At 40.9% G+C, this 24,944-nt stretch overlaps 1 protein-coding gene across 11 annotated transcripts in view; it reads left to right on the top strand.

The window, feature by feature from the left end:
• mol (dual oxidase maturation factor 1 mol) overlaps positions 1-17,985 on the top strand; it is a 226,191-nt gene extending 208,206 nt beyond the window's left edge. For all 11 annotated transcript variants that reach the window (XM_053772921.2, XM_053772924.2, XM_053772920.2 and 8 more), the window contains 4 exons: positions 14,543-14,894; positions 15,754-15,965; positions 16,339-17,122; positions 17,559-17,985. In XM_053772921.2, the coding sequence (XP_053628896.1) occupies positions 14,543-14,894; positions 15,754-15,965; positions 16,339-17,122; positions 17,559-17,613 (1,403 nt within the window). In that variant the 3' untranslated portion in view covers positions 17,614-17,985. The remainder of the gene's footprint in view (positions 1-14,542; positions 14,895-15,753; positions 15,966-16,338; positions 17,123-17,558) is intronic.
• Positions 17,986-24,944: the final 6,959 nt, after the last annotated feature.

Genomic DNA, 24,944 nt, shown 5'->3' with positions numbered 1-24,944 from the left:
GTGAAAGACGGTACATTGAAGATACACTGTGAAAGACGGTACACTGAAGATACACTGTGAAAGACGGTGCACTGAAGATACACTGTGAAAGACGGTGCACTGAAGATACACTGTGAAAGACGGTACACTGAAGATACACTGTGAAAGACGGTACACTGAAGATACACTGTGAAAGACGGTACACTGAAGATACACTGTGAAAGACGGTACACTGAAGATACACTGTGAAAGACGGTACACTGAAGATACACTGTGAAAGACGGTACACTGAAGATACACTGTGAAAGACGGTGCACTGAAGATACACTGTGAAAGACGGTACACTGAAGATACACTGTGAAAGACGGTACACTGAAGATACTGTGTGAAAGACGGTGCACTGAAGATACACTGTGAAAGACAGTACACTGAAGATACACTGTGAAAGACGGTGCACTGAAGATACACTGTGAAAGACGGTGCACTGAAGATACACTGTGAAAGACGGTACACTGAAGATACTGTGTGAAAGACGGTACACTGAAGATACACTGTGAAAGACGGTGCACTGAAGATACACTGTGAAAGACGGTGCAATGAAGATACACTGTGAAAGACGGTACACTGAAGATACACTGTGAAAGACGGTGCACTGAAGATACACTGTGAAAGACGGTGCACTGAAGATACACTGTGAAAGACGGTACACTGAAGATACACTGTGAAAGACGGTACACTGAAGATACACTGTGAAAGACGGTACACTGAAGATACACTGTGAAAGACGGTACACTGTGAAAAACGGTACACTGAAGATACACTGTGAAAGACGGTACACTGAAGATACACTGTGAAAGACGGTACACTGAAGATACTGTGTGAAAGACGGTACACTGAAGATACACTGTGAAAGACGGTACACTGAAGATACACTGTGAAAGACGGTGCACTGAAGATACACTGTGAAAGACGGTACACTGAAGATACACTGTGAAAGACGGTACACTGAAGATACACTGTGAAAGACGGTGCACTGAAGATACACTGTGAAAGACGGTACACTGAAGATACACTGTGAAAGACGGTACACTTAAGATACACTGTGAAAGACAGTACACTGAAGATACACTGTGAAAGACGGTACACTGAAGATACACTGTGAAAGACGGTGCACTGAAGATACACTGTGAAAGACGGTACACGGAAGATACACTGTGAAAGACGGTACACTGAAGATACACTGTGAAAGACGGTACACTGAAGATACACTGTGAAAGACGGTACACTGAAGATACACTGTGAAAGACGGTACACTGAAGATACACTGTGAAAGACGGTACACTGAAGATACTGTGTGAAAGACGGTACACTGAAGATACACTGTGAAAGACGGTGCACTGAAGATACACTGTGAAAGACGGTACACTGAAGATACACTGTGAAAGACGGTACACTGAAGATACACTGTGAAAGACGGTACATTGAAGATACACTGTGAAAGACGGTACACTGTGAAAAAAGGTACACTGAAGATACACTGTGAAAGACGGTACACTGAAGATACACTGTGAAAGACGGTACACTGAAGATACACTGTGAAAGACGGTACACTGAAGATACACTGTGAAATACGGTACACTGAAGATACTGTGTGAAAGACGGTACACTGAAGATACACTGTGAAAGACGGTACACTGAAGATACTGTGTGAAAGACGGTACACTGAAGATACACTGTGAAAGACGGTACACTGAAGATACACTGTGAAAGACGGTACACTGAAGATACACTGTGAAAGACGGTGCACTGAAGATACACTGTGAAAGACGGTACACTGAAGATACACTGTGAAAGACGGTACACTGAAGATACACTGTGAAAGACGGTACACTGAAGATACTGTGTGAAAGACGGTACACTGAAGATACACTGTGAAAGACGGTACACTGAAGATACTGTGTGAAAGACGGTACACTGAAGATACACTGTGAAAGACGGTACACTGAAGATACACTGTGAAAGACGGTACACTGAAGATACACTGTGAAAGACGGTGCACTGAAGATACACTGTGAAAGACGGTACACTGAAGATACACTGTGAAAGACGGTACACTGAAGATACACTGTGAAAGACGGTACACTGAAGATACTGTGTGAAAGACGGTACACTGAAGATACACTGTGAAAGACGGTGCACTGAAGATACACTGTGAAAGACGGTACACTGAAGATACACTGTGAAAGACGGTACACTGAAGATACACTGTGAAAGACGGTACACTGAAGATACACTGTGAAAGACGGTACACTGAAGATACTGTGTGAAAGACGGTACACTGAAGATACACTGTGAAAGACGGTGCACTGAAGATACACTGTGAAAGACGGTACACTGAAGATACACTGTGAAAGACGGTACACTGAAGATACACTGTGAAAGACGGTACACTGAAGATACTGTGTGAAAGACGGTACACTGAAGATACACTGTGAAAGACGGTACACTGAAGATAAACTGTGAAAGACGGTACACTGAAGATACACTGTGAAAGACGGTACACTGAAGATACACTGTGAAAGACGGTACACTGAAGATACTGTGTGAAAGACGGTACACTGAAGATACACTGTGAAAGACGGTACACTGAAGATAAACTGTGAAAGACGGTACACTGAAGATACACTGTGAAAGACGGTGCACTGAAGATACACTGTGAAAGACGGTACACTGAAGATACACTGTGAAAGACGGTACACTGAAGATACACTGTGAAAGACGGTACACTGAATATACACTGTGAAAGACGGTACACTGAAGATACACTGTGAAAGACGGTACACTGAAGATACACTGTGAAAGACGGTACACTGAAGATACACTGTGAAAGACGGTACACTGAAGATACACTGTGAAAGACGGTACACTGAAGATACACTGTGAAAGACGGTACACTGAAGATACACTGTGAAAGACGGTACACTGAAGATACACTGTGAAAGACGGTACACTGAAGATACACTGTGAAAGACGGTACACTGAAGATACACTGTGAAAGACGGTACACTGAAGATACACTGTGAAAGACGGTACACTGAATATACACTGTGAAAGACGGTACACTGAAGATACACTGTGAAAGACGGTACACTGAAGATACACTGTGAAAGACGGTACACTGAAGATACACTGTGAAAGACGGTACACTGAAGATACACTGTGAAAGACGGTACACTGAAGATACACTGTGAAAGACGGTACACTGAATATACACTGTGAAAGACGGTACACTGAAGATACACTGTGAAAGACGGTACACTGAAGATACTGTGTGAAAGACGGTACACTGAAGATACACTGTGAAAGACGGTACACTGAATATACACTGTGAAAGACGGTACACTGAAGATACACTGTGAAAGACGGTACACTGAAGATACACTGTGAAAGACGGTACACTGAAGATACTGTGTGAAAGACGGTACACTTAAGATACACTGTGAAAGACGGTACACTGAAGATACTGTGTGAAAGACGGTACACTGAAGATACACTGTGAAAGACAGTACACTGAAGATACACTGTGAAAGACGGTACACTGAATATACACTGTGAAAGACGGTACACTGAAGATACACTGTGAAAGACAGTACACTGAAGATACACTGTGAAAGACGGTACACTGAATATACACTGTGAAAGACGGTACACTGAAGATACACTGTGAAAGACAGTACACTGAAGATACACTGTGAAAGACGGTACACTGAAGATACACTGTGAAAGACAGTACACTGAATATACACTGTGAAAGACGGTACACTGAAGATACACTGTGAAAGACAGTACACTGAAGATACACTGTGAAAGACGGTACACTGAATATACACTGTGAAAGACAGTACACTGAAGATACACTGTGAAAGACGGTATACTGAAGATACACTGTGAAAGACAGTACACTGAAGATACACTGTGAAAGACGGTACACTGAATATACACTGTGAAAGACAGTACACTGAAGATACTGTGTGAAAGACGGTACACTGAAGATACACTGTGAAAGACGGTACACTGAAGATACTGTGTGAAAGACGGTACACTGAAGATACACTGTGAAAGACAGTACACTGAAGATACACTGTGAAAGACGGTACACTGAAGATACACTGTGAAAGACGGTACACTGAAGATACACTGTGAAAGACGGTACACTGAAGATACACTGTGAAAGACGGTACACTGAAGATACACTGTGAAAGACGGTATACTGAAGATAAACTGAAGGAAATTTTTTGCATAATTCTGTTCTTTTTATGTAAAAATCTGTAAAGGTTCGTAAGTAAAGTATCTTGTTGATAAATACAGTAATATTATTATTATTTATATTATTATTATTGTGAGTTAGAGGCAGGATGGTAGAAAGGAAGGGAATATAGGGAGGTAGGAGTTAGGGAGACAGGAAGGAGGAGGAAGTAGAGAGGAAGAAGAGGGAAGAAGTGGAGGGAGGGAGGTATGAGTGTGGGGAAGGGAGGGAGGGGGGTACACGTGCTCATCGTGACCTTCAGGTTGATAATAAAGGTAAGTCTAGGGTTTAGCCACAGTGGAGGGGGAAGAGGAGCCAGGGGTGAGGGAGGGGGAAGAGGAGCCAGGGATGAGGGAGGGGGAAGAGGAATCAGGGGTGAGGGAGGGGGGAAGAGGAGTCAGGTGTGAGGGAGTGGGAAGATGCATCAGGGGTGAGGGAGGGGGAAGAGGATCCAGGGGTGAGGGAGGGGGAAGAGGAGCCAGGGGTGAGGGAGGGGGAAGAGGAGCCAGGTGTGAGGGAGGGGGAAGAGGAGCCAGGGGTGAGGGATGGGGAAGAGGAGCCAGGGGTGAGGGATGGGGAAGAGGAGCCAGGGGTGAGGGATGGGGAAGAGGAGCCAGGGGTGAGGGGAAAGTAGGTTGGTCAAGAATTATCAGCATAATAAACAGTAAACATTGTCCCATCATAATTATATCACTTATGTTATTATGGTGTAGGAAGCAGCAGCCGTAGTAACACCTTGACAATGTTGATGTGTCAGTGTGTTGTATATGCCAGTTGGAGGATCCACAGTTGACGAGAAGCTGCTGTTACACTGAGATCAGTCTGATGGGTAATTCTGTAACACAGTTCTGCTTTACATTCACAAAACCCCTCCTTCACAGCGCCGGTAACACTGAACGGATCATCTTACGACAAAGTCCCGTGCTTGAGCCAAGTCAACAATCTAAATCCTCGCGTGCTTCTAGATATAAGATTTTTCACCGAGGAGCGACTTAATGGAGAGGCTGCGCTCGCCTTGTGACACTATCACCAGTTGACACTAAAAACCAGTTGACATACATTGACGATATCAACAGCATCCTTGACTGTTGTAATAGTTGGACATAAACAACCTTGACACATTATTGTTTAATTGCAGCAAATCTTTAACATTTGTGTAAAATGCTACGAACCTCTATTACAATATAATGTGAATAGTGTTAATTCTGTATTCCTGTACTGCATTACTTTCTAACTTTAGTGTCTTGAGTGTTTTGTCTTGCTTTCCAATTTCTCTGAGTTGCCTCACCAATCTGCTAAATACACGTAAAATAAACGTATTCTGGCCACCAGTCTCTGATCGTTTGTGTCCACAGATCTTACCGTAACTATGTGATTCATCAGAGATAATTCTACCATAAATTCACAAGTTTTTCATGTATCATCTAGATACACTAATATTTTCCTTATAAACTGCTGCATTGCTTTTCTGAACTAGTATTGTTTTTACTGGGTTCTCTTCCTTTGGGCCTGGTCCCTAAGTCCATTATATACCTCTGGAATCTTTTGACTACCGCCCACAGGATGGGTATGGGATATATAAGGATGGTATGCTATCTGTTATTCCTGTCAACTCATCAGCTCTCTCCCACGATATTAACATCAGGCGATATACACATAAGTTTACCAACATTTTGTCATTCCTTAATACTTGTATATTTCTAATATCCTTTACAATAAATATTGTTTGTGACACTTTTAGCTTAGACTAAGCCTGACACTGAATTTGAAAATACCAAAGTCAATTTTAGTTACCTTTACAGCCTCAGTGGTTAAACTTAATTTTTAATTCACTGGAGATCATTGCTACCCAGGAGTGAGTCTTTAAAGATCATTCAAGATGTCTGATTAATTCTTTGTGACTACAATAAGCGCTGTCTCAGCGACACCACTTTAGAAGATGCAATAATCAATCAACATGATTCACACCTCCGTCACGTCTACTGCTGACAATAACTGGGAATTCGCTCATTACTCTAGGCTTTAAATAACTTTTATCTTTTTCCCATTTTCCTTCTTGGGACAGTTTGTTGTTCAATTCTAGAATTTATTTAGGTCTGTTTATACAATGTATTCCCGATATTCTTTCTACAAAGTGTAATTAATCACCTTGTCTGCGACAAACAACATCAGAAAGTCAGTGTGGAGCTCTATGTTACTTTATTTATCGGATTTATTTATAGAATACTATTTGTAGAGTGTTCCATTTACTCCATGACCTACACACACACACACACACACACACACACACACACACACACACACACACACACACACACACACACACACACACACACACACACACACACACACACACACACAGAAGCGTCCCTGTTTGCAGATGACGTGAAGTTAACGAGGAGAATTAAATCAGACGCGGACCAGACAGGTCTACGAAGAGACCTGGACAGGCTGGATGTGTGATTCAAAAACTGGCTCCTAGAATTTAACCCCGCCAAATGCAAAGTCATGAAGATCGGAGGAGGGCAAAGAAGACCGCAGACAGAGTATAGGCTAGGTGGCCAAAGGCTGCAAACCTCACTCAAGGAGAAAGACCTAGGAGTGAGTATAATACCGAGTACATCGCCAGAAGCACACATTAACCAGATAACTGCTGTGGTATATGGGCGCTTGGCAAACCTGAGAATAGCATTCCGGTACCTCAGTAAGGAATCGTTCAAGACTTTATACACTGTGTACGTCAGGTCCATACTGGAGTACGCAGCACCAGTTTGGAACCCACACCTGGTCAAACACGTTAAGAAATTAGAGAAAGTGCAAAGTTTTGCAACAAGGCTAGTCCTAGAGCTAAGGGGAATGTCCTATGAAGAAAGGTTAAGGGGAATCGGTCTGACAACACTGGAGGACAGGAGGGTCAGGGGAGACATGATAACGACATACAAAATACTGCGTGGAATAGACAAGGTGGACAGAGACAGGATGTTCCAGAGATGGGACACAGAAACAAGGGGTCACAATTGGAAGCTGAAGACTCAGATAAGTTTAAGGGATGTTAGGAAATATTTCTTCAGCCATAGAGTAGCTAGGAAGTGGAATAGTCTGGCAAGCGATGTAGTGAAGGCAGGAACTATACATAGTTTTAAGACGAGGTATGATAAAGCTCATGGAGCAGGGGGAGAGAGGACCTAGTAGCGGTCGGTGAAGAGGCGGGGCCAGGAGCCGAGTCTCGACCCCTGCAACCACAATTAGGTGAGTACACACACACAACAAACACTGTCTCTGAGCCTAGCATGGACCACAACCTTGGTGTGGTGTTTGCTGCTGCTGCTGCTGCTTTTCAAGTGTCCTTGTGTTTGTCATATGCTCCTTCTCTCCCTTCCCTGTCTTTGTATCACTTACGGTCTCCTATTTCCTCTTTTTTTTTCCATGTCACTCTCCCCCCCTTTTATTTTCATTTTACTTAGTTCTTCCACTTCCTCAATTTTCACTTTTTCATCCCTATTATTTTACAACTCCCAAACTTATTGTCAAAGTGCTTGTCTTCCTAATTTCCGTCTATATTCCTGTATAACCGATTGTCTCTATGTTTTTCTAACTGCCCGTTTCTCCCTAACTGCCTGGCTCTCTGTCTAGCACACTATAACCTATCTAAATGTCTGTCCCACCCCCTTCACGCACATAGTCCCTCTATCACCAATATAACCACCACCCACTTACCCTGCCCCACTTCACGTAATAGTAACCAGTTCTGAACCCATAGTGAAATAACCGACGATATTCCCGTCGCCCTACTGAGGTTTCCCAGCTCAGGTTGACACATTTCATTACCTCGTGTGGGAAATCCATCCTGTGTGATGTTCCCACATCGTTACTATCATTACAGTGCTACTGCATCTTATTTTGTTTAAAAGCCACAGAATATGTTATCCGTGATGCTTGACGATCCGACCGAAGTTATTTCTGTCAGGGTTCCTGACAGTGTAGATTACTGCGCTTGAGAGTAAACATAACAGAGGATTCTTCGAGCGAGTCAAAATATAATAGACGTGTCATATCCCGAAACAGGAAGTGGTTGGACGTGCTGTCTTAGGCGACCTTAAAATGTCAACTGTTTTCGCAGTCTTCAAAATCACTGCTTATGATAAAACAATTATTAATGCACCAGCCATTCGGCAGGAATTTTGCACCATCATTGGCTTAAAGTTTCAAGAGGGAGAGCGACTTCGTGGCATGACGCGCCGATCCTTTCTACTTCAGGTATTTGTCTGATTAATACCTTGGTGAAATTTGCCCCGGCCAGAGGTGTGAGGGAGGGACGGGATGGGTGCCAGCCACCCTGGTGATATCACCACCAACCTGGCAACACACACGTGCTGGTGCACGCACGCGCGGGGGATGGAGAGGGAGGGCGGAAACACCAGACAGGATATCCATTAACTCTGTGACACCCATTATTATGAGATATCCATTACTCCGAGATATCCATTACTCCCCCGAGACACCCATTAGCCCTGGGACCCCTACCACCTTCCCTAGAAAAGGTCCCTCACAAAAACAAACATGTAATATCAAATGATAGGATTATCCTCATCCCGAATTTTTCTTGTTGTATTTGTTATGCCATTGTCAAAAAATATACATTTAAAACTTATAAGAGTACACAAATTTTATTTGGGTTAAATATAAAGGCAGTTGTTTGCAGACTGCTGCTCTGAATTTATACAATATATTATGTACATGATTATCAAAGATACAGCTGTGATCATCGGTTATTTTTAAACCCAGATAACCCAACAAATGTTAGCAGCCGAGAAGAGTGCTGTATCCAGGGTTATCCTAGGATACCAGCTCACCTTGTGGAAAGCAAACCTTACCCTCCCACAAAGTGCTGAAGGTAACACCGTCCTTAGAAGTACCCAAAAAAAGAAGAAAATGAAAAAAAAAACAGCCAGGGAGGCCACATTTGCGTCTCTAATTTGTTCCCTAGGCTACTGTGGACCCCAGAATGAGACAGCGATATTCTGATTTGGTTAAAATAAAAATGTGAAGGTTCAAGGGGATACTTAGCTATAGGAACATATATATATATATATATATATATATATATATATATATATATATATATATATATATATATATATATATATATATATATATATATATATATATATATAATGTTCTTATAGCTAAGTATCCCCTTGAACCTAGCCGAGGACTCGAACCCATGTCGTTTTGGTCCGCGTCATGTTGAGCGAAAATCACATGACGCTCTAACTCACAGAACCACCAAATCCTACAGTCACGCACCCAGCAGAGGTAGGTGTTTACCGTATGTCCTCCGATCACGGTAAAACACCTAGCTCTGCTGGGTACGTGATTCTTTGTAGGATTTGGTGGTACTGTGGGTTAGAACGTTATGTGATTTTCGTTCACCATGAAGCGGGCCAAAACGAAATGGGTTCGAGTCCTCGGATAGTCGCAGTGGTTATGTATATCATTTTCTTGGGTGGATCGGGAAGGAATATTGGCAGTCAGTGTGCTTCATTTTTAGCATCGCCTAGTCATGCTCAACACTGAATTTAGGACATTCCTCGCCGACTCGCAGTGTCCATGAATTTCTCGATTGGGGATCGTGAGAGTGGAGTGGCAACGAGGCGTGTTTATTGTCCTTGAGGCGCAGGTGGGAGAAGCCAAATATATATACTCAAATCTACGAAGAAAAGCCTTCTCGCTCCGAAAATTAACTGAAATATTAAAAATATTAAAAAAAAAATCATTCATAACATGTAATGAGATATCACCATTTTGGAACGAAAAAAAAATACCAGATGGAATCCATCATCATTTAATAACCTTGTGTTTGTATGTGCGCGTGTGACTGAGCGTTGTTGTGTTCCATGTGTATTCTTCTAGTTGCGCTTGTTGGGTTAGGGTTATAGCTCCTGACCCCTCCTCTTAACTCCTATTGACCCATTGCTTTATTAGTTTCTACTGATTACTACTCTTGAAACTGTATATGGTGATTGCTTCCTAACCCCCGTTCATCATTTGCGTCTTAACTTCCAGTTATGCCCTCTTGTTTTCAATCCCTCCTTTCACTCACTTTTTGTTCTATCAAGTCATCTGAGTATATTGTACGTTATCTTATCTTACCTGGTTCTTCCTCTTTCTTTTAAGGTCAGGTTCAATTTTATTTTTGTTCCGTTGATGTCATAGGTCAGCCCTCTCGTCTCTGGGATAAGTCTTGTTGCGAATCTTTGGACTTTCCCTAACTTGGTTACATGCTTGATTATTATATTTGAGGAGCGGGAGGGGGGGGGCCCTAAACCCACATGAGATACAGCTCCTGGAGGAATGGAAAATATTCAGGCTCGATTGGAGGAATTGTAATACAGGTCTATTGCCTTAGATCAAAAGTACCTCCCCAGCATCAAGGAACCTCCACGAGGAGTGAGTTCCAGGTAGGTGCTACACACACTATAATAGGCCTGACATAATTCATAGTCCTGAATGCTTCTTTAGGTGTCTGAAAGCCATTTTCAGGTTGCTTATGCACGCCTAACAAATTCCTACACCTACGCTGTTGTCTTGATGTACGACCCCGACGTGATGCTGGGTATTATTCTTGCTCCAAGCTGTTTATTATTCAAATTCTGCACTGTATGACCCTTGTAGGTTTAGCGCTTGTTTTGGATTATAATAATAATGTTATTCAAAGATAGGCTGTGTGTGTGCGCGCCTAGTTGTAAGTGCAAAGGTTGAGTCACAGCTTCTTTCTCCGCACGCGCCTTTTTTTTTTTTTTTTTTTTTTTTTTTTTTTGGTATGTCTGCACACACTTGCCATTGCGTGCGTAAACGAGTCAGCATTTGCACATGAGTACGTACACTGCATACACATGCACAGTTTGTGCACCTGTGCGTAAATGTGATCGTTTGAGTGTGTACTACACTTGTGTGTGTATTTATGCAAGTGTATGCGTATGCAACTGTGTACATCAGTTGTGTGTATAATTATGTGTGTGTGTGTGTGTGTGTGTGTGTAATTACATAGCTGTACTTACCTAGTTAAGACTGCAAGTTTCGATCCTCAGTTCTTGAGTCCGCCTTTTAATTTCCAATTGGCTGACTTTACCTAAAGTGATCGGCTGCATGTGACTTAATGGTCCAGGACCGAGCGAAATGTCATAGGGATCCTCTCCTAAATGCGGGTTCAAATTCAAAGTTTATTCTCTATAAGGATTACAATGCTGAGTTTACAGAAATTTGGTTATTGTTTGGTTTACATGTAGTAAAATAATGATTACAGAGTGTACCACTAGAACGCTTAGCATGGCTAGGCATTTCGGGCAGACTTAGTTTTATTCTTAATTGTAAAATATTACAAATTATGAGGTAAGTTGGTATTATGGCTAAGTGACTAAATACTAGTTTGTGAGTTTAGCAATGTGAATGCTTTTGTTTTGGCACAGTACATAGTTTCAGTATTGGAGTATCATAGGATTCATTATTTTAAGACTGAGATTAATATTTCTGTTTATGGTCAAATGAGTGAGTGAGTGTAAGTGTGAACCACCAGGTGGTATTCGTGTAGTTAGTTGACGGGATGTATCAGGGAGATAAGATGTTTTCTAATGGTAGTTTTGAAGGTGATGAATGTGTCTGCAGTTCTAGAGTTCTCAGGTAGGGTATTCCAGATTTTAGGGCTTTGACATACATTGAATTTTTGTAAAGGTTTAGTCGGACACGGGGAATGTCGTAGAGATGTTTGTGTCTGGTGTTATGCCTGTGGGTTCTGTCACAACTATCAAGAAAGCGTTTTAGGTCAAGGTTGATATTAGAGTTTAAGGCCCTGTAGATGTAGATTGCACAGTAGTAAGTGTGGATGTACTGAACTGGGAGTAAGTTTAGATACTGTTTCTTTGTTTTGCTTTCATCTGCGTTGAACTCTCTACCTGGTCTATTCATCCGAGTATTCTTGTATGTTGTGATCATGTCTCTTCTCTCATAGTGCCGTGAATTTAGATTCAGTGTCCACAAATTTTATTAGTTCACATACCAGCCTTTCAGCAAACGAATTAACTTCTTCGGTCATCTTTGAGGTGCACCAGGATGCCGTCCACTCTACAATTGGTAGAACCTTTGTTGTTACCGAGGAAAGGAAAAACTTTAATCTCGTAGTTGTAACGTTATGTAGTTCATGAGGAACTGGAGGCAATCAAGTTCGACCCTTGAATCATAGTATCAGAGCACCTACCATGAGAGGTAACCTATATTGTATGTAGCACCCTGAGCCTCCTTTGTTTAAATCCCTGAATGTCATTCTTAGGTATGAGAATTTATATATTTATCAGACTTTGTGAGAGAGGGTGTCTGAATTCCACTTAATGTTCAGCTGTTCTTGGTATGACGTAACTTGTTTCCTGGCGACCTTAAAGAGTGAATTATGCTCCCGGAGGATATATTTACCATGTAATAATAGTGTGTCATTGACGTATATAGTATCTCGGGAAGGTGTGTGGGTGCGGTGACAACGAAGTGAGGAGTCCACATCTTTGTGTTGGCTTCCTGTGGCTGGCTCACCAAGGGCTCCGAGATTTTAGGTTCCCGCCTGCGTTATTACAACTGCTGAGTTAGTGCTGTGGTAGTAATGGTGGTGGTTAAGATAATTGTTATAATAGTTGTGCTGGTAGTAGTTTGATTGTGGTAATACTGGGAATGTTGGTACTGATAGTATTATTCATAATGCCAACCACATTTTGGGGTAGGTGTGATGGCTGTAGTATTTATGGTTGTAGCAGCAATAGTTGTGGAAGTGGCGATTGTTGTGGTTGTAGTAAGATTAATGTTTATGGTGTCAGTGAAAATGGCTGAGGATGATGGCGATTCTGGTGATTGTTCAGACAGGTGTTGGCAGTGGTTTTTCTAGTGGTGGTAACATGATGGTGATGGTGACGGTAATGGTAGTGGACCAAAACAAGTACCAATCACTGATACGTCTCCAGCGCCTTGGTTGGTCATTTCTAAATGTCGAGCATTGTAATCATTTTTTTCTAAAGGAAACATGTACTTCAAGTGGGGAGGGGGGGCAAAGACAGTCTTACATTAATTAAGGAAATATTTGGGAAACGAGGAAGGAGGGGGGGGGTGTAAGGGGGTATAATAAAGCAAAATGGATAGAGGGTTGTGCGTAGGTAAGGACATGATGCATAAATAACCTGCGACTAAAACTTATGCCTTTGTATTCTTAAGGGCAACCTCCCTCCCCCCGCCCCCTACTTTCACTGTCAATACCTTTGTCACTAACACTGAAGGTGTCACACACAGCTTCCCACTCATCCAAACTTTTGAGAATCTGCAGAACCACTTGAAATTATTACTGACGTTGATCATGCTGCCCCGGGTGGTGACGTCACAGACAAGTTCTTGTCCCAGCTTTCCAGTACCAAGCTAAAATATAGACAGAAATAACAGTTTTACTATCGCGTTTGAGGGACATCAAGCCACTGTATATGTTTACTGTCTCTGTTTTTCTAATTTTATGTTGCAGTCATCAGTTTTTCTTTTGCAAATTATTCATTAAATTTGTGGCGTTTTGTAAACGACCGTTAAAACGTCTCGGTTTATATATTAAATATTATAACACTGCAAATATACATACTGTAATCCTACAGAGAACCAAACATTATAGAGTACAGAGTCCCATTAACTGTAATATTTTTACTTTAAAACTCAATTCATGAGAGAAAACACACACACACACACACACACACACACACACACACACACACACACACACACACACACACACACACACACAGGAGCTCGGACTCGACCCCCGCAACCTCAACTAGGTGAGTACACACACCACACACTCCACACACACACCCCATACACACACACACCCCACAAACACACACACACACACACACACACACACACACACACACACACACACACACACACACACACACACACACACACACACACACACACACACCCCACACACCACACACACACACACACACACACACACACACACACACACACACACACACACACACACACACACACACACACACACACACACACACACACACACACACACACATCTCTGTTGGTAGGCAGTGTATCCAGGATAAACCGACAAAACTAAGCCTTTACCACTTAACTTACATAGGTTTAACATCACATATATTTTCTAGTGTGTGGCGTAATAGATAGTAGCATGTGTGGATAATGTGGTATGTTCCTCCACAGTATGCAATGTGGGGTCGTCTTGGCATGTGGCCCACGGTGTCATCAGGTCGTCTTACCGGGCCTTCTCCTCTGAGAAGATCGACGCCACCCTGGGCGTGGCCATCGGCCTCGACCACGCCAACGTCACCATGCGGGTCATCCCTCAACACAACCGCAGCCTCGACATCAACTTCAACGAGCGCTTCCACTGGATCCAGCCCAGTGACATGCGCAAGCACTACCGAGAGGCGCTGGTCAAGGGCCTGCCATACCCCATACTCACCGTGGCTGAGTACCTCACTCTAGACAACGAAGGCTTCGCCTGGGGCAGATACTACCGCAGCGCAGGATACTACACCACCATCTGTTTATGGTCAGTCTTCTGCATCCATGCTTCCAACTCTCTTCCTGTCTCATTATTACATTAATGGGGAACGCTAAACTCTTAGGGGTCAAAACAGCGACTAGGGAGAATGGGAGACATTCAGGTTCCATCCAAGGAAAGCGCTGTATAGCCCTTGTGGTTTAGCGCTTTTTTATAATAATAATCCATCCAAGGAAGTGAGGGCAGGGTTCAATTCCTTGGATTAAAAGCATCTCACCAGTATCCAGGAACCTCCCTTGAGAGGTCTCTGCATCAGAACTAACTTAGATATCACCTAACCAATAATAAACAATTAAATTTAGCCTAATGATGATACAGATCATAGATCAGTCTAAATTTATTTAGTGTTATTTAACGTTAATGATATATACTGTCAGACTGATCTTCGCGAAGTATTTGCATAAACAAATTTTCTCTGCTTATCCATGTGGGTTTAGCGCTCCCCTTGCTAATAATAATCACAATCTCTGATTATTATTGCTTTATAAACCTAAATTATCGATTTGTCTTATTCAACACGACGTACATACCTAGTGTTAAGTTACACTTCACACCATTTCCCGTAATTACATTATCCTCATTTCGTTATTCTGAGATCAAGCACTTCTCAGTGAACCATACACTACAACTCATGCCCTATGCCCTGGCTTTGTTACCTTAACTTAGACATGCTGGAATAGGCTGCAACTCAACCCCACTTTATTTAGTAAATGGGATGCTTAGCTGCGAGAGCCGTTTATCTGGCGATAAGTGGATGAAAGGTCGAGCCTTGAGATCTTGCTCCGATAAAATCCCATATGGGGTTTGAGCTTCACATAAATAATAATAATCTATTTGTCGTTTGCAGGTCAGCCTTTGCGTCATGGCTACTGATGAACATCCTGTTGGTGAATGTGCCCCGCTACGGTGCCTACACCATGACAGTGACCGGGTCACTGATGGGGCTCTCAAACCTCGTCTTCTACCTCCTCATGCCTCCAAAACCCCTTGACATACGCTTCGAAGACACTACCCTCACTTTCCACCTGGGATGGTGTTTCTGGCTTACACTCGTTGTCGGTAAGTGGCTATCACTAGTCTTCATGAGAACGTTGTATACACAAATAACCCGCACATAGAAAAGAGGAGCTTACGACGACGTTTCGGTCCGACTTGGACCATTTACAGTCTTCTCATCTATGTGCGGGTTATTTGTGTATCGTTCCAGTCACGGTATTGTGCCTTTTTTTTTTTTATGAACGTTGTATATTTGACATTTGCTTAAATTTGCGAAATATATATGCAGTTCATTTTTTACGTTATAACTCTCATTTCGCAACTTTGATTATTGTAATTTACTGATTGTGAAAGTCAACAAAAATTACTTAAATTTTATTTTACTGTTGATGCTGTACACTGCAAACATACCGTTTATACACTGTTTAATCCACAGGATGCATTGTAACCATATCGGGACTAATCGTATTCATGTTGGATTGCATCTATCCACACAAATTCTCAACCATCCTGGAAGTGGACTTCGACACGCCCTACGACCGTCACATCATCATCGAAGACTCCCACGACACGAGAAAACGTCGCTTCAAGATACCTCGTCTGGAAGAGCCGCTCAATGCTGGACTCAACGCTGGTTCCAGACTCCTCAGACGTTTGTCCAAAAGAGGAAAGGAAGCGACAGAGGAGAATGAACCCAGGATCACACCCGGCATCGATAACCACGCCTTCGAAATGGAGCCTCCAAAGGCCCCTTGGAAATATCCGAACTTTATGATGAGAACAGATTCAAAAAAATCAACCAAATCCGTGAACTTCCGGTCTGCGTCGCAGAGATCGCAACAGTTCTTGGACATCCCGCAGCTACCAGACTTCGAGGAGAAAATCAAGCCCTTCCAACGGTCAGACTCTAAACAGAGCAGCATGTCATCCATATCCGTCGCGTCTTCACCCAAAAGCGTAAACTTCGAGGACCCGGTGCTACCAGGACCCAGCGTCCATCCTGGCGGAGCTGAGGCCGTTCCCGAAGTTTCTATACTCCGGCAGGACTCTAGCCAGTCAGTTGCCTCGTCATCCTCTTCCTTTGGTTTAGGGATGCTTACTCGGAACCAAAGTATCCGTAGAATTTCTAATGAGGAAAATAATCATCCTCCAGTTGCGAGAAACAACTCTGGCAATATAATTGTGTTCCATCGCACAGATTCCCGAGGCCAGCTTCAGAGGTACGACACACTCACACGTCAAAGTTTATATAGAATACAAACTGATACTGACGATACCGTAGAGTAAAACTACTATACGATAATAAAAAAATTTTTAAACAATAATAATAAAAATAAATCGGAACCATTTGAAAATGACAGTGATAAAATCTGTCACAAATTATAAACTGTACACATGATTGCTCTATATTATATAATATTGACCAAAAGTTGACAAAACTCGAAATTGGTCAGTGTAAAATAATCGCTAATAGTACAGTAGACGCATTTTTTTTATTTGAATTAAATCAAGCTGATAGGTTCAACCTGGATACTCTGATATCGCGATAACAATCATTCAATAAATCGTATATCACTTAAAGTAAATCGCAAGATAGTGCTATAACCTGCGTATGGTGATGAGCAGATACTAATTTGTCTTTCATTCTTATTCCAGGTTGAACGGCGAAGTTGTAGAAATCCAGACTGATGATTCAACAGACATGTGGTGAATCCTTGAGGGTTCGTGTGTCATAAATCCGGCTTAAATTATATTATATTCATGAAGGACTCACGCCAGTGCTCGCTTATTTACCCGTAGCCCAGATACCCATTATAGATATTTACTCACAAATGGGTAATTTGCTTTACCTGTCATTTGTGGGTAATTCATATATTTTTATTCATTATTGGTGGGTAATTTATAAATTTCGACCCATTATTTATGGGAAATTTATACGTTTTATCCAATACCTGTGGGACAGTTTAATTCTTGTGGGCGTAAATAACACGTCTTCATGGGTAATACCAGTAACTCGGATGTTGTATAAATATGTAAGACATCCGAAGTGAAACTCAGTGACTAATATACAATATATATATATATATATATATATATATATATATATATATATATATATATATATATATATATATATATATATATATATATATATATATATATATATATATATGAAAACAAATAAGAAGTGATATTGTAATTTTAGAATTATTTTACATTCTCGCAAATTTTTTAAGTATTATGATGGGTTAAAGCCATCGTGCATGATGATGCTTTCCTTAATTTATTGTGATGGCCATTTAATTATGACAAAGTTCAGCGTTTGAACATCTTCGAGTTCCAGTATTTGTTGACATTTAGTGTCACACGGGTTTGATAAGAATATTGACGCGGATTCAGAGAAATTCAATCTCAGACACCAACTAATTTGTCTTGTAGTCTAAGCGACGGTCAGAAATTCTACACATCATGTAAGACAGTCTTTCTGTGCTGTGTATGTCATAAACTTTCGAAAAAGCCTGTGTGCAATGAAGGCTGAAATAAGTTTGTAAGAGATGTACTTATGTTTAATTCTTTGTGATAGCATACAGTGTGCGTGAGTGAAGTTTTCTTCTCCCGGTGACTACATAATTATTTTGTCTTAGTTTACCATCAGGGAGAGATATATTTACGTCGCTTATACACTAGTCCAAGCACTCTCTCTCTTGTTGAGTCTTACCTACAGTATTCACTCAACACCTGCAGGCATCTTAGTTGCTTCAATCTGCAATGAAGTCTCCATCCCTTGAGATAGTGAAGCAAATAACGCAGTGTTCCCAAACTTGAACCATAGACTATAATTTTTGCTCACAGGTGTAAAAATAAACCAAAAAAAAAAGATGCTTGTGTGGCAGATGACGTCTTACAGCTTTCATTTCACTTTCCATTTGCACAGTTGTTGTCAAAACTACATTGCCATTTGATGCTGACATATGTATAATAAACCATTTTGTATATATATACGTATACATACACTTGTTTTATTAATACCAAATACAGAATCAGAAATAAAAACACGACATGAGAACAATGAAGGTGACAGTACCGTGGCTGGGACGATCCACAACTTACAATTTGGAAGAGAAACTCGAGACGTTTTGTTTAGTAGTAAACCATTACAAAGTTGACTTAGTAATTGTTCAAGATGTTCTAGAACGTCGTCTAAAGTTTCTTTGTCAATTTGTGGATTAGTTGTGAACATAATGAGAAGTATGCAAGTAATGCTCTCATCATGAATTTGCAGATACAGTCCGACAAGAACAAAAATCTGTTATACGACTTACAGTACGGACTCGTTGTTCGGATAATCAATTATTCAAGGGGAAGCGCTAAACCCATAGGGGGTCATAGCGTTAGGGAATGGTAGAGAGGGTGGGGGGGTAATCAGGTTTGAACTGAAGGTGGATAGCTGTATAATCCTACGGGTTTAGCGCTCCCCATGATTATAATAATGGAGGGTAGCTCGAACTAACTGGATTAAACGCTCTTCACTACCATCAAGGTAGCCCTATGAAAGGACTTGTTAAGTGTTTGCTTGCTTCAAATATTACACTCCGATAGAGTTCACTTTAATATAAGAACAGTGAAGCACTGAAATAGGTCTATTAACTCATGCTGGGCAGGATCAGTTCACACTCACATACCTGTCCCACTTACAGTATATTTAGAGCTACCAAAAATTCTTGCCTCCGTGACGCGACTTGGGAGTTTGATCCAATAAACGACCAGCATTTCCCTGTATCTTTTCTTAACCTAATATTATTCAATTCGAATCAATTTCTGCGAATCCTATCTTGGTTAGATGCTCCTTTTTTTTTATTTGTACACTTCACTCGTATCCTCACTAATTCTACGCCTTTCCAGAAGGTAAATTCAGTGCCTTCAACATATCTTCGTAGGAAAGTGTTACTTTTTCTTTACAGTTCCACGAGATGTTTTTTATTCACATACGATTACTACATCTTAAGGGAATATTTTTAGCATTACATGTTGCCTAATCCCTGATAATGACGTGTCAGCTTTATATACTCTGGAGTCAGGAAACTGATGCTGGTATAATGTCCTGAGATAAACATTATTATCGTCTTATATGGATGGTGGTTCACTGTTGAAGTGTATAGTTACTCGGTATAGTTTTCTTATCACACACATTGCAAACTTAAGAGTCTAATAGAATTATTGCTGATGTATGGGTGGGGGTTGGGGTGAAGCGTAGTGTGCCTACGGTTTCAAGAACAGCAGACACTCTTCAGTGAGTGTTGACAGCAGTGGTGTCTCCTTCAGCACCAGTGCTGTCTCCCGCAGCAGCAGGCAACATGTTGCCCACCATACACCACCCATGAACCTGCTGCAACTCAACACTGAAGAACACACTTTTCAGATCAAGACTGTTCCTATTACTGGAGCATTGTTTTGATTTATAAGACCTTTATGAATTATTTTGTGAGAAATTACGTGCATGAGGTTTACAGGGTATTGCCTGAATTATTCCGTGCAAGTAATTTGGGTGAGGTAAGTGAGACTTAGTCATAGCAGGTCGCAGAACTGTCACTCCCTCGACGTCCACTACATCACCACTCTCACAAAAAGCTAGACCTAATATTAAATTAATAAGTACAATATTAAACATTAATATCAATAATGGTAAATTATAAAATAGTGTCGACTGTATATGATTTGGCTTGCTGGGTACACAGAATATAATTATTGTACATAAATTATAATTGTGTTATTAGGAAAAAAATCGTATTACCACTTACTGTTTAATTACTGTATATGGATTGAGGGCCTGCTTTGGGCCTCCACTGCACCGCACACCAGCCGCCGTTAGTGCACACTAACGTTTGGTACGTCATCTGGCCATAGAGCCGGTGAGGTACCCCCCCCCTTCCCGCTGAAGAACTACCATGCATGTGCAAGAGAAGATAAAGGACACCTCTCTACCCGGGGAGCCAATGCCGGGTCACCAAAATGGAAAAGACCCGGGCCGGGATACCATACCGGCGAATCAAATAGAATAGAATAGTAGATGGATCACACCACAGTGCATGCCTAACAAATAGAATCCTACACTATCCAGCGAGAAATCTAAATGGAAGGACTAATGGTACACTTTCCTGTGTGAGTGATGACGTAGTCTTCTTATCTTCCGTCATCCACACGTAATTCTAGAGGTCCCGCAAATTTCCTGTCCCAATTCTTCAACAGGGTGAATAATTTTCACGATGTTGAAGAAACGGCCAACTACTGCCTCATATATACTCAGTTAATGTTTCAAATAAAATAACAGAACAAATGGTTATTACCATACTCACAATTTTTAAAAGGGGTGGACGGGTAAGCCAGTGGAAGGCCCCGGTCAGATGATGAAAAGCTCCGGTTGTGGGTCATCGTCTAAGACCCGCGTCAGGAAACACTTGTCCTGTTCCCTGACAAACCTTACCTAACCTAATCTCAAATAATAGGTTTATTCTTCATCTAACCCTTGTGGCTTAGCGCTTCTTTTTTGATTATAATAATAATCTTCATCTATCCCCACTTGCCCTTGTGGGTCCTTACCTGTGAGTTCTTCAAGCTCTCTAAGAACAGGTCAGATATCCAACATGGAAATTTCTGAGGTTAAACTGATTTTAGCGAAGTAGGAAAAGTTGTGTACGGCAATAATGTTCCCGCTCCAGCACGTCGTTGTGTTAAGGTCAACACGTCGTTGTGTTAAGGTCAACACGTCGTTGTGTTAAGGTCAACACGTCATGTGTTAGGGTCAGCACGTAGTCATATATTAACATCAACACGTCATGTGTTAGGGTCAGCACGTAGTCATATATTAACATCAACACGTCATGTGTTAAGGTCAACACGTCATGTGTTAAGGTCAACACATCGTCATGTGTTAAGGTCACAAATTTCCCTTGAATTTTTCACCTATTTCGAAAGTTGGATAAATTATCAGGGAAATTTCACATCTGACTTACTGGCTGGGCAAGGAATGAGGAAATTTAATTTATATATTGCCCGAGCAATAATTTAACGTTGTAACTCAACAAATCCCAGTGATTAATAGGTAATAATGGTTGTATTTATAACCATATTTTTTTAAAGGGGTGGACCGGTAAGCCAGTGGAAGGCCTCGGTCAGATGATCAAAAGCTCCAGTTGCTGGTCATGATATGACTAAGACCCGAGTCAGGAAGCACTTGTTTCTTGACAAACCTTACCTCACCTAACCTAACCTAACATAACCTAACCTAACCTTAAATAACCTAACCTAACCTAACATTAAATAACCTAACCTTAAATAACCTAACCTAACCTAACCTTAAATAACCTAACCTAACCTAACCTAACCTAACATTAAATAACCTAACCTTAAATAACCTAACCTAACCTAACATTAAATAACTTAACCTAACCTAACCTTAAATAACCTAACCTAACCTAACCTTAAATAACCTAACCTAACCTAACCTAACATTAAATAACTTAACCTAACCTAACCTAACCTTACCTAGCCTAACCTAACCTAACCTAACCTTAAATAACCTAACCTAACCTTAAATAACCTAACCTAACCTAACCTTAAATAACCTAACCTAACCTAATCTAACCTTAAATAACCTAACCTAACCTAACCTTAAATAACCTAACCTAACCTAACCTTACTTAACCTAACCTAACCTAACCTAACCTTAAATAACCTAACCTAACCTTAAATAACCTAACCTAACCTTAAATAACCTAACCTAACCTAACCTTAAATAACCCAACCTTAAATAACCTAACCTAACCTTAAATAACCTAACCTAACCTAACCTAACCTAACTTAACCTAACCTTACCTAACCTAACCTACAAAAACCGGTTTAACAAGGTAAGTTTGCTGTGATAGCTGTCTGATTACTTTGTATATATAGCTTAGCTGGGTTTTAAAAACCAGCTGGTCGGCTGCCGAGGTCAGCTGGTCCTAACCTAACATATTCATTTTCCACAACAAAATTATTGCTATACCGTCATATACACTTAATGGTCAGACAAATAAAGATATAGACGTCAAGGACCACTAAGATACCTATAAATTATACTAACAATTCAGTAAAGGTCACCTTGATCAATCATATTACCATTATCATAAGAAACCCGCTAATTCCATAAAGGTCATGGCAGCGTCTGGGGGAATGGGAGATGTGGGGGTAATCAGGTTTAATCCGAGGAACAGGATGGCAGCTCTGATTTCTTGGATGAAGAGATCTTGACCTGCATCAAGGCACCCCCTTGAAGGGTATTTTGGGGTAAAAAAAAAAGGGGGGGAGGCTCCTTGATGCTGGTGAAAAACTCTTAATCTAAGAAATTAGACCTGAGCTCCAGTTCCTGGAATAGAATCTCAATGTTTTCCATTCCCCCGGAAGCTGTATAACCACTACAGGTTTAGCGCTCACACGAATGTAATAATAATAATAATAATAATAATAATAATTAATAATAATAATTACTTCTACTACTACTACTACTAATAATAATAATAATAATTAATACTGTTACTAATAATAATTAATAACAATAATAATAATAATAATTAATACTACTACTACTACTAATAATAATAATTAATAACAATAATAATAATAATAATTAATACTACTACTACTACTAATAATAATAATTAATAATAATAATCCCGCATTATAACCGGTGAGTTCCTTATCAGTCAAAGACAAAGGTTAAACAAATAAATATTTCACCACAAACACCGAATTTGTACATCCAGAACAACAACTTACAAGTTACTATATTTCTTAACTAAGTCAACTGTCAAGCTAGAATATATCTTCCTGTCTCTGCCATCACAGTAAAGTATATACATTAATGTCTCTCAATGTATATATACTGAGATATTACTTTAATCCATATTTTAGATGGTAAAGTATTTTTAATGGTGGGGAATAAGAGTAGTTGGTCGTTTTTAAACCACATTATCACAACAACTCTTCCATGTTGGCTGCTTCGTTAATTAGATTTAAAGCCTATCAACTATAGTAGAGTCAATAAGAGAAAGGAAAGAGGTAGTTAGATATGGAAGGAAGGAATGAAAGGGGTAGTTAGATATGGAAGGAAGGAAGGAAGGAAGGAAAGGGATAGTTAGAGGTAGGGGTAGTTAGATATGGAAGGAAGTAAATGGGTAATTAAATATGAAATGAAGGAAGGAAAGGGATAGTTAGAGGTAGGGGTAGTTAGATATGGAAGGAAGTAAAGGGGTAATTAAATATGAAATGAAGGAAGGAAAGGGATGTAGAAAGACGAAGAATTAAAAGCGCAAGAAAGGGAGTGGGGAGAGACGGTGGATTGAAGTATAGTTACATTCACGTTATTATAATCATTATATTTATAGGGAAGTGCTAAACCCGTGGGGGGTCATGCAGCGCCTGGCAATAAGGTGTGATCTAAGGAAATGGAGGGTAGCTCGAATTCCCTGGATCAAGAGCCTTCACTGGCGGCCAGGGTTTATTATTTACACAAAGTATTACAGCTGGTGAGAGTCATTGAGCGCTGTCAGGTGAGGAAGCTGTCAGTGTTATACTGTACTTACGGTGTTGCTGTCAGTGTTACACTGTACTTACGGTGTTGCTGTCAGTGTTATACTGTACTTACGGTGTTGCTGTCAGTGTTACACTGTACTTACGGTGTTGCTGTCAGTGTTATACTGTACTTACGGTGTTGCTGTCAGTGTTACACTGTACTTACGATGTTGCTGTCAGTGTTACACTGTACTTACGGTGTTGTTGTCAGTGTTACACTGTACTTACGGTGTTGCTGTCAGTGTTACACTGTACTTACGATGTTGCTGTCAGTGTTACACTGTACTTACGGTGTTGCTGTCAGTGTTACACTGTACTTACGGTGTTGCTGTCAGTGTTACACTGTACTTACGGTGTTGCTGTCAGTGTTACACTGTACTTACGGTGTTGCTGTCAGTGTTACACTGTACTTACGGTGTTGCTGTCAGTGTTACA

The sequence above is a fragment of the Cherax quadricarinatus genome, chromosome 9 (genome assembly GCF_038502225.1).
Source record: "Cherax quadricarinatus isolate ZL_2023a chromosome 9, ASM3850222v1, whole genome shotgun sequence".
Classification (NCBI taxonomy): Eukaryota; Metazoa; Arthropoda; class Malacostraca; order Decapoda; family Parastacidae; genus Cherax; species Cherax quadricarinatus.
The sequence above is the reverse complement of the archived record's forward strand: the minus strand, read 5'-3'. Positions and strand labels throughout refer to the sequence as shown.